The 11,417-nt window shown below is 40.9% G+C and overlaps 1 protein-coding gene across 1 annotated transcript; it reads right to left on the bottom strand.

The window, feature by feature from the left end:
- Positions 1–679: 679 nt before the first annotated feature.
- On the bottom strand, positions 680–2,461 carry LOC148210851 (uncharacterized). The gene is made up of 3 exons (XM_088125219.1): positions 2,045–2,461; positions 1,166–1,282; positions 680–922 (listed from the first exon to the last, which is right to left on the bottom strand). The coding sequence occupies exons 1-3, from the start codon at positions 2,459–2,461 to the stop codon at positions 680–682; spliced, it is 777 nt and encodes a 258-aa protein (XP_087981345.1).
- Between the last annotated feature and the right edge of the window lie 8,956 nt (positions 2,462–11,417).

The following is an 11,417-nucleotide window of genomic DNA, read 5'->3' as shown; positions in this document are numbered from 1 at the left end:
TATCCATAGTGTTGCCAGGATAAGGTACCCAGCCTTATCCATATACTATAGACCCTTTAGGTTATTCACGGGATATTATCCATTCATATATCAGGGGTATATCAAATATATACTCCGTATATCAAATATATACCCAGTATATATACTATCCCGATTACATTCAAATAACCTTGGATGTTTAGTTTATTGGATTTGGACAATGCAATGCTATGTTTCAACAACAAATTTATTGAATAAAACTTTATTGAATATACATTTGTTTTTACATAATAAAAACTACGAGTTTAGGGCAACACACCCAACAAAATAGGTCTCCATTAGATGGCGGAAACGACCCCATGAAATTTATTCCCCATACGTCAAATAATTGTACTTCCAAGATATACGTTAAGGGCATCTCTGATTTCTTGGATATGTTCCCTACTCTTTGGCATTCGTTACAGCTTTTGACAAAGTTGTCGGCATCCTTGAAGACTGAAGGCCAAAAAAAGCCACTTTGCAATACTTTAGCTGTTGTTGGTTGCCCACCGAAGTGTCCGCCTTTCGAGGCTGAATGACAATCTTTCAATATTTGGGATGCTTCAGCTTCGCTGACGCATCTTCAAATTATATTGTCTTGTCCCACCCTGTACAAGGAGGGATCATCCCAAAAGTAGAAGTTGCATTCGTGAAAGAAACGCTACATCTGCTGTCTTGTCCACCCCTCCGGCTTAATTCCGTAAGCCAGAAAATTTGCAACATTAGCAAACCAGGGTTCTTCTTCCCTTGCTTCCTTATGCGAGATTTCCGTCAGCTGCTCATCAGGGAAATTACCTCTGATCTCTATAGCATCCGAGCTCTTTTCTGCTCCTATGATCCGAGATAGATGATCTGCTACCACGTTCTCAGACCCCTTTTTATCTTTGATGTCCACATCAAATTCCTACAATAGGAGTATCCTTCAGATCAGCCTCGACTTTGCATCTTTCTTTGTGAGAAAATACTTCAAAGCAGCGTGGTGGGTATGCACTATGACTTTAGCGCCCATCAAATAGGATCTGAATTTTTCAAACGCGAAAACTACAGCCAGCAACTCCTTCTCTGTGGTGGTATAGTTTATCTGGGCTTCTACTAATGTCTCACTGGTATAATATATTGGGTGAAGCACTTTATCTTTCCTTTACACCAGCACAGCTCCAACTGCGAAGTCACTCGCGTCACACATCAGTTCAAACGAAAGCTTCCAATTAGGAGCTTGAATTATGGGAGGATGCATTAGAGCATGTTTCAATGTAGAGAATGCCTGCACACAATCTGAAGAGAAGTTAAATACTCTATCAGCTTCTAATAAGGAACAAAGAGGTCTGGCAAGTTTAGAAAAATCCTTTATAAATCGTCGATAAAATCTTGCATGTCCCAGGAAGCTACTGACTCCTCTGACTGTAGTAGGTTGTGGTAATTGCTCAATGACTTCAACCTTCGCTTGATCTACTTCCAACCCTTTTCTTGAAACCCGATGTCCCAACACTAAGCTCTCTTGCACCATAAAATGGTACTTTTCCTAGTTGAGGACTAGGTTAGTCTCCTCACAATGCTGTAGCACCTGTCGAAGGTTCGATAGGCATTTAGTTAAACTTGCTCCAAAAATTGAGAAATCGTCCATAAATACTTCTACCACGGATTCAACCAGGTCCAAGAATATAGCCATCATTCATCGCTGAAATGTGGCTGGAGCATTGCATAGACCAAAAGGCATCCTTCTGAAAGCAAAGTCCCATACGGGTATGTGAATGTTGTCTTTTGTTGATATTGAGGAGCAATAGTGATCTGATTATACCCACTGTATCCATCTAGGAAGCAGTAATACTCTTGTCCAGCTAGTCTGTCCAGCATTTGGTCAATGAATGGCTGTGGGAAATGGTCCTTCCTTGTGGCTTTATTGAGTTTTCTATAGTCCATGCATATTCTCCACCCGGTCATTATACGGGTGGGAATTAGCTCATTCTTGGCATTCTCAATCACTGTCATCCCCCCTTTTTTTTGGGACGCATTGCACTGGACTTACCCATTCACTGTCTGAGATCAGGTATATAATTCCAACATCCAGCCACTTTATAATCTCTTTCTTAACGACTTCTTTCATTGTTGGGTTAAGCCTTCGCTGCGATTTTACTGAATTCTTGCAATTATCTTCTATAACAATTTTGTGCATACAATAGCTAGGGCTAATTCCTTTTATATCAGCTATTGTCCACTCTATGGCCCTTCTATGTTCCTTTAGCACTGCCAGCAAGTCCTCTTCATTATTCTTAGGTAGATTTGCAGCAATAATTATCGGCAGGGTATGAGACATACCTAAGTATGCATACTTAAGGTATTGTGGAAGAGCTTTTAATTCTAGCTCTGGTGGTTCCTCAACAGATGGTTTAAGCTGCTTTCGAGTAACCTCTTCCATCCCTAGTTCTCGTGTGCCTTTGACCATGATCTGGCTATCTCCTTTCTGCCATCCATAAATAAAACTTTGTGATAAAATTCCTCAGCTTGCTGCAGATTATACTCCAGCTCCTGACTCTGGTGCTCAAGCATGAATTCTGAACTTAGAGCTATCATTTCAACTTCGTCTAGTACTCTCGAAAAATTCTCTCAGCTTCCTTTCTAGAACTGGCTCCATACTTCTAACTGCTAGCTCACTACTGCCCTCCTAGGATAACTATGGGCTACTAGCCATTTCGGACCCTGCAGTTCTTTGCAATATTTTTTTTTTCAAAACTGAATTATAGGGCCAAAAATTTAACATAGCTATACAATTAGGGAAATACAAGAAAGAGTGTTGCAATAAGAATTAAAATCCCTCACCCCCAAACTTAAAGTGAAGCATTGCCCTCAATGCTTAATGAATAGAGTTGGAGAACTGAGGACAAGGTTCCCCCAAACTTAGAGTTGTTGGGTGTATTGCCCTAAACTCGTCGTTTGTAATTAATGTAAAAACAAATTTAGATTCAATATAGTTTTATTCAATCAATTTGCTGTTGAATTCATAGCAATGCATTGTCTAAATCAAATAAACTAAACATCCAAGATTATTATCATGTAACCGAGACAATATATGTACTGGGTATATATTTGATATACTCTCGATATACAAGTGGATAATGTCCTGGGAATAACCTAAAGGGTCTATAGTATATGGATAAGGTTGGTTACCTTATCCTGGCAACACTATGGATACGGCCCACTTTGTAAATGTTATAGACGACTCGATCTAGGTCGTTCGTGTGGAGACATGAGAGTTAGGGTATCCTATACAATGATTTTGTATAAGACCGGACCACGAAATAGTTAATCTTTAGATGTAACGCCGTTGATTTACAGATTGCTATTGATAGGACACTAATCCCACAGCGGAAACAGATCTTGTTCTTGAATATTTTAGGAACAAAACAATAAAACAAAATACGAAAATGCAGGGGAAACTGTTCACCCTCTTACTAATGAAGAAAATATAGTGCAAGTATACACTAATTAGTCGATTTGCAGCACTAAACAAGGTCGTCTCCTCAGAGAATTTAGCTTATAACAAGTGGTTAATAATTTTGAAATACCACGAAGAACATAGTAAAGTATCATGTGATAATGCGAGTTTGTTCAAGTAAAAGAAATCATAAAATCATAAGAATAACAATAAAGCAGACTCGGTTCTAATTACTCCTGAAAGCTTTCACCACAAATACCACACAAAAAGTGGTTTGTCGAATGATTAAAGGATTCGGGAAGAGGAATTCCACAAACTGTTTTTCGTTACTTGCTACTTCGAAACACTCTTAGAACTCTAAATGCCCAAACTCTCACGGCTCTCTCCCGAGTTACCTAATAAATGTTTAACCCCACTCCCGTCGTGATTAGAACAGGCTATAAACCAATCTAAAGACGCTATAGAGTGAACCCTATCCATGTGCTTTATTTCAAAAAGAACGCAGAAAACTATAGCTAACAGAAGAAGATCCACGCACAGTGGCTCTCCCGAGCCTCCAGTAAGTATGCGCCCCGTTGGCCACACAAGTTTAGAGAGATATAGATAATGAAAGGCACACTTCTATTAAATTTAAGCACTAAGGCATTCAAAAATAGCAACAACGTAATACAGAGAGTTTCCAACCCCTCCTCAAGAGGGTTAGTTCATAATGGAGACAAGAAAATACGAGAGCTGAAGACTCCAAAAAGTCAGAACAGTCTAAGGCTCCAGCACTAATAGCTGACTACGTTCCAGCAGTACCCTATCCTAAGCGTTTACAGAAAAAGAATCAAGAGGGACAATTCAACAGGTTTCTTGAGGTGCTTAAACAAATACACATAAACATACCTCTAGTGGAAGCCTTGGAGCAGATGCCTACATATGTAAAATTTTTAAAGGATGTCCTCACTAAGAAGAGACGGTTTGGAGAATTTGAAACGGTCTACGAAGGAGTGTAGCACAATTCTGACCAGCAAAATACCACAAAAAATGAAAGATCCGGGAAGCTTTACAATCCTTGTATCAATTGGTGGTCGTAAGATTGGACAAGTACTTTGCGATCTTGGAGCAAGCATCAACTTAATGCCTTTGTCTATCAAAAGTTGGGGATGAGAGCAGTTAAGCCAACGACGGTCACCCTACAGCTCGTTGATAGATCCGTTGATAATCCAGAAGGAAAAATAGAGGATGTTTTGGTACAAGTGGGTAAATTTATATTCCCTGCTGACTTTATTGTTTGATTTTGATGCAGATGAGGAAGTACCTATCATTCTGGGAAGACCATTTCTGGCGACAGGAAAAGCTCTAGTGGATGTGCATAAAGGGGAAGTCACTATGAGGGTACAAGATCAAGAGATAAAATTTTCGGTGTACGAGTATATGAAATACCCCGCAGAAGTTGAGGAGTTTTGTGCTCAGAGTGTTGGATGAAGTTGAAAGAAAGAATGCAAGTTCAAAATTTCTACTTGAGAACAAAAATTTGGAACTGGAAGCCATGTTGCAAAAAGCTGAAGATTTCCATTATGAAGTGCTTTCTATAGATGGAGGAAAAGAAATCACAAATTCATGGTCAAGGACACACGAAGACTTAAAGCTATAAGAAGTCAATCAGAAGCAATTGAAACCGTCTGTAGAAGAGCCACCAGAACTGGAATTGAAGGCTTTACCACAACATCTTAAGTATGCGTACTTAGGAGCAGCCCACAGCTTGCCAATTATTATCACAGCCAATTTGCCTAAGAATAAAGAGGAGGAATTGCTGGCAGTACTAAAGGAGCACCGAAGAGATATAGGCTGGACCATAGCGGATATCAAAGGAATTAGCCTCAGCTACTGCATGGACAAGATTGTCCTGGAGGAAAATTGCAAGAATTCTATTGAGCATCAGAGAAGGTTAAACCCAGCGATGAAGAAAGTGGTAAAGAACGAGATACTCAAGTGGTTAGATGCTGGAATTATATACCCTATCTCAGATAGTGAATGGGTTAGCCTGGTACAATGTGTACCAAAGAAAGGGGGAATGACAGTGGTAGAGAACGCAAAGAACGAGCTCATTCCTACAAGGATAGTGACTGGTTGGAGGATTTGCATGGATCAGAGAAAGCTCAATAAGGCCACGAGGAAAGACCATTTCCCCCTGCCTTTTATTGACCAAATGTTGGACAGATTGGCTGGTCAAAACTACTACTATTTCCTTGACGGTTATAGTGGGTATAATCAGATAACCATTGCACCGCAAGATCAACACAAAACGACATTCACTTGTCCTAACGGAACGTTCGCTTTCAAGAGGATATCGTTCAGACTGTGCAATGCCCCAACCACCTTCCAAAGATGCATGATGGCTATATTCTCTGACCTGGATGAATCTATAGTGGAAGTCTTTATGGATAACTTTTCAGTATTTGGGGAAAATTTCACCACTTGTTTAGGAAATCTACAGAGAGTACTGAAACGTTGTGAGGATACCAACTTGGTATTAAATTGGGAAATTATCATTTCATGGTACAAGAGGGGATTGTGCTAGGGCATAGAGTATCAAGAAACAGATTAGAAGTTGATCAAGCAAAAGCAGAAGTGATTGAACAATTACCACAGCCCACAACAGCAAAGGGAGTCAGAAGCTTCCTATGCCATGCCAGATTCTATAGACGGTTCGTAAAGGACTTTTCTAAAATTGCTAAACCCCTTTGTGCATTATTAGAAATTAATATGGTGTTTAACTTTTCTCTTGAATGTGTGCAGGCTTTCTCGATGCTGAAACATGCTTTAACTCATGCACCCATAATTCAAACTCCTGACTGGAAGTTGCCTTTCGAACTGATGTGCGATGCAAGTGACTTCGCGATTGGTGTTGTGCTAGTTTAGAGGAAGGATAAGACAAGACGGCAAATGAAGAGGTTTTTCCAAGAATGCAACTTCTACTTTTGGGATGATCCTTACTTATATAGGGTGGGACAGGACAACATAATTAGAAGATGTGTCATTGAAGCCGAAGCATCCCATGTATTGCAAGATTGTCACTCTGCCCCTTATGGAGGACGCATTGGTGGACAAAAGGCAGCAACTAAGGTGCTACAGAGTGGATATTTTTGGCCATCAATTTTCAGGGATGCCCATAACTTAGTCAAAAGTTGTAATGAGTGCCAGCGCGTAGGAAATATTTCCAAGAAGTCTGAAATGTCGTTGACCTATATTTTGGAAATAGAACTATTTGATGTGTGGGGCATTGATTTCATTGGGCCGTTTCCACCATCCAATGGATACTTGTTTATTTTGGTAGTTGTGGACTACATATCCAAGTGGGTGGAAGCAATCTCATGCCCCACAAGTGACGCAAAAGTGATCATTAAGTTCCTTTTGAAGAACATCTTCACTCGTTTTGGTACTCTTAGAGCCCTTATCAGTGATAAAGGTATACATTTCGTGAATAAAGTTGTAGCCACTCTTCTAGCAAAGTATAATGTGAAGCACAAGATTGCCACGACCTACCACCCACAATCAAATGGTCAGGCTGAAATATTTAATAGGGAGCTAAAGAATATTCTAGAAAAAGTAGTGGGGGTCAGTCGGAAAGATTGGTCATGTAAGCTAGATGAAGCACTTTGGGCCTATAGGACAGCCTTTAAAACACCCCTTGGAACATCCTCCTACAAGTTGGTCTATGGAAAAGCTTGCCATCTGCCCCTGGAATTAGAGCACAAAGCACACTGGGCGTTGAAGAAATTGAACTTCGATTACACAGCAGCAGGGGGAGTGAGAAGGCTGCAACTCCCTGAACTCGAAGAATTTAGGAGGGATGCATATGAGAACGCGAAAATTTATAAAGAGAAAACGAAGAAATGGCACAATGCTTGGATCCACCCAAGAAATTTTGAAGAGGGTCAGCAAGTTCTTTTGTACAACTCTCGGCTAAAGTTATTTTCGGGGAAATTAAAATCCAAATGGTCAGGGTCATTCCAGATAGTTAAAGTTTCTCCCCATAGCCCAGTCAAAGTAAAGGAATTAAGTTGAGAGAAGGAATTCATGGTGAATGGGCAATGCCTGAAGCACTACTGGGGCGAGATAATGAATAAGGATGCTGGGACATGCCAGCTTGCCCTGGAATAATAGAGAAAACAATGAATCACGAATAAAGGAGAATTGTATAAATCTCTTTTAATTTTATGAGCTCCAATTTTAATCTGCTTTATTTATTTATTTATTTATTTTATTACTTTTATTTTGCAATTGGTTTTCTTTAAATGCATCTAAAATTAATAAAAATATCTTAATTATGATGGTAGGTGCGGTTATTCAAGAAGCTTTTAAAGTGCAGAGAACTTAAGTGAAAATACGACGGCGTGCAAGCGAGATTTAATGAAAGAATGGATTACAAAGGACATCTTGCACTTCAGGGACTTAAGCACGGTATCAAGTGTGAAAGGAGGCTAAATTTGAAATTTTGGAGGGAGGTACACTTTTGAAATTTCAATTTTGAAATTTCATTTTAAATGATGGACGTTAAATGGGAGATCGTGGGAGATTGTGCTGGTTAATGGCTATTTTACCTCACACCACTCGTCTTTATCCCACTATCACCTTCATTCTCACTCCGAAGCCCTAGAAGTTCCCCTCTGCTTCATCTCTGAAATTAGTCCTCAACCTCTACTTGCCTCCCTTCAAAAAATTTCGAGGATCAAATCAAAGCCGATAAAAAAACCTAGCATGGACCTTACCCTTTAAGAATCCTCATCTGAGAGCCTCGCCGACGGCGCCGAGCATTCGCCGGAGGTTGAAGCTAATCCATCGCTGCGCTCCCTAAACCCGGCTTCCGTGCCTTAGACATTTGGTTCTAAGAAGGAGGTTGAGCAGGAGGAGGTCGTTCTGCCACCCACCACTACCCCTTATCCACCCGCCGTCGTTGAAGCTGACCCACCACCACCTATAACCTCCAAGTCTTCCTAGAAATCGCCTTCTCTGACTGGACTTGCATCACGGATGAGAAACACCAAGCGGGTCGCTGCATCAGCTGCTGAGCTACCGTCGGCAAAGAAGTCCAAAGCCACCCACTCACCCGCTGCGACGAAATTCTTGCATGTGTCATCTATCGTTGCTGCGCCCAAACCCACTTCTCCAAAGCCCTCCACTATCTCCAAAGGGAAGCTCCCGGTTATCGGTTCAGAACCTGAGCACTCAGTTCCTCCTAGCCGTCGAAAGCCTAAGCTAGTCGCCTCTCAGGATGCCACTTTAAGGCGCTTCCAGTCCCATTCAGCGATGGACGCATACGAGAAGCTGAGGAAGAAGGACTTCTTCTTTGAAAAGGGTTTCGAATTAAACCCCATGCTTGCCTTCATCCAAGAAGTGATTCAACGGAACCACTGGGAGTATTTATGTGTACCTCCAGGTTTCATCATCCCACGTCTAGTTAAGAAGTTTTATGTCAATGTCATTCCAAGCAATCTGGGCCGCACGACAATGAGAGAAGTGAAGGTCCTTTGGATCCTAGAGCGCATCAACGAAGCAGTTCACCTTTCATCCATTACCAACGCTAAGGGGAACAAGATGTTGGAGCAACCGTCACCCACGCAGCAAAACCACTCCTGTTTGTCATGGCGCACCCTAGCGCATCTTGGAGTGTTGTTCCTCACGGAGCCAATTCCCTCCCCTCCAACTTCATCACCCCTAAGGTCAATGTCTTGTTATACTTCCTGAAGAGCCGCATCTTGCCCACAACGCACGATTCATCCATCACAAAAGACAAGGTGCTTCTTTTGGCTTGTCTGATGGAGGGCAAACCGCTGGATTTAGGGCAACTTATTTTCAACGAGATAGCACAGTGTGTGATTACGCTTGTTTACATGCGTAAAAAGAAGGTTTTAGATGCTGTTTTTACTATGTTTCAGCTTTGTTTCGGATTTTTCTCGATCGTTTGAGTTCCAATTCATGCAAAATTCATATACTATGGTTTGTGGATGGCTTATATTGTATTTATGACATTTTAGGACCATTTGGGAGTGCAAATTAATCAAAAGAAGCAAAAAGACGAAAAAGTATCATGGGAGGCGCCAGGCGCCTGGGAAGCCTGCAGAAAAACAGGTTTTCTTCCAACTTTGCCCTTAATGAAACGCGTCTTCCAATGCGTTTTGGTGGTTCCAACCGATGCATACGTGTAGAAGAAGTGTTCCACTATCAGTTTGAGCACGATTTGGTCAGTCAAAAGAGTTGGAAATGGGTGATTCACCATCGTTTTAGGACCTACCTAACCAATTCTGCACAGTTATAAATTCCAGCAACTTCTCCACCAAAATCATCAAGCCTTGCTTCCTTCTCTTGATCATTTTTAGTGTTTCTTTGTTGCTTTCTAAGTACTTTTGAATTGCTTTCATTAGTTGCTTTTGGTTTTTAAATCCCGAGTACTTTACATTCTTTTATTGAGCTTTGTTTTGTTTCCATTTGTACTTAGTTATTTTCTACTTATTCAAATATATAAAAATCTAGCACTTTGCTTATTCTCTCTTTGCCTTTACTTTATTTTTAGTTAAGAGAGTTGTGTTTTTGGAGGAAAGAGCACGTGACACTCTCCCTTGCTTGAAAGAGAAGGGCGAAGCTCTCAATCCCGATAAAAACTCTCCGTTAGTTAACTTTTGTTTTTCACACATGCATTCCACATTCAACCATTTTACTTGCTGTATTTTCTTCAATATGTCTTTCTAAATTCCCGTCTCTAGCCCGGTTATGGATAGTTAGCCTTTTATGTCTAAAAAGGGTTGCTAAGAAGTAGTGTTTTTACTTTCCATTCATTGCTCAACATGTTTTCCCAAAAAGTTAGGATTTAGAGAAGGCCACTGTAAGTCTTAACAAGTCAATACTGAAAAGGTTGCTTATTTGCATTGTTGAGTGGTTAAACCGAGGAGAGGAGCGCCTTAGACATAAGGGTTCCGCTTAAGTAGCCTAGACATAGGACCTTAACCCGAGGTTGCGACTATTTCCATCCTAAAACTAAGATATCTCTCATAATAGACATATTAGGGAATGTCTTAGGACTTTGAACTTGCTTAGACATAAGTCAAGTGAGAAGCGTAGTCGTTGGTTTCTAAAGTAAAATGCATATTGTCCTTAGCATGTCCTTGATTCTTTGATGGCTAACTTGAAGTAATTCGGGCTAGGTTTTATTATTATAAGTCCAAATCCCAAATCCAAACCATTATTTGTGACCACTTCCCATTTTACAAGAATCACTCATTCCAACATTCACTATTCTTTAAAACTTTAGAGTTTGGAAATTGTTTAGAAGTCCTTGAGGATCGATACTTGGATACTCCGTCCATTTTATATTACTCTGACAGGTGTGCGCTTGCATCTACATAATTGTTACCACGCTTAGCGCGTGCGTTCAGCATAAACGCCCAGTCAGTGTGCCACAAAACGTTTGGGCAAACATTTTTTCCCTAACTTGATCTCAAAGTTGTGTGTGCAGGCAAACGTCCCGGTGGTCCCAAATGAAAAGGTCATAGCAGAGAAAAAAGTGTGGGATAAGTCGTTGATGGAGAGGCTAATGATTAACGAAACCAGGACCAGAAGTGTTGTGCCTATAGGAGCCATCAATGATTGGCTGACCAAGCTCGCATCTCCAATGAGATTGGAGAATTGAAGGACATGTTGCCGCTTTAATGCTGCAGCTTACTACCAGAGATGCGGAGCTGAAAGTTCCCATCGACAAGCTCACCCACGCGAATGCTCTATGCCCATCCATATAGAATCACACACTGGAATCATTGTTGGAGCATAGCTCCAATAGTACTGCCGAAAATGTTGGCCAGTCGAAGAGCTCTGAACGGAATGGGAGCAGCAGCTACTCCTTCTGACCTGCTGGGGACTCATCAATCTTCTTTCCGGAAGCCATTTAGCACCAACCACTCTTCACAAATCGAGACTTTACCTTCTC

This window comes from Momordica charantia (assembly GCF_013281855.1).
Source record: "Momordica charantia cultivar OHB3-1 chromosome 6 unlocalized genomic scaffold, Mcharantia_2.0 BLBB01000006.1, whole genome shotgun sequence".
Lineage (NCBI taxonomy): Eukaryota > Viridiplantae > Streptophyta > Magnoliopsida > Cucurbitales > Cucurbitaceae > Momordica > Momordica charantia.
Note: the sequence above shows the minus strand (reverse complement) of the source record. Positions and strands in the feature narration are given on the sequence as shown.

Bases quoted from the DNA above. Each gene is read 5' to 3' on its own strand.
- LOC148210851 (XM_088125219.1), bottom strand. From the start codon at position 2,461: ATGGTCAAAGGCACACGAGAACTAGGGATGGAAGAGGTTACTCGAAAG. The intron at 1,283-2,044 runs GTAAGTCCAGTG...GATTGTGTGCAG, and splicing joins TGATCTCAGACAGTGAATGG to GCATTCTCTACATTGAAACA. The intron at 923-1,165 runs GTGTAAAGGAAA...CTCCTATTGTAG, and splicing joins TCGCAGTTGGAGCTGTGCTG to GAATTTGATGTGGACATCAA.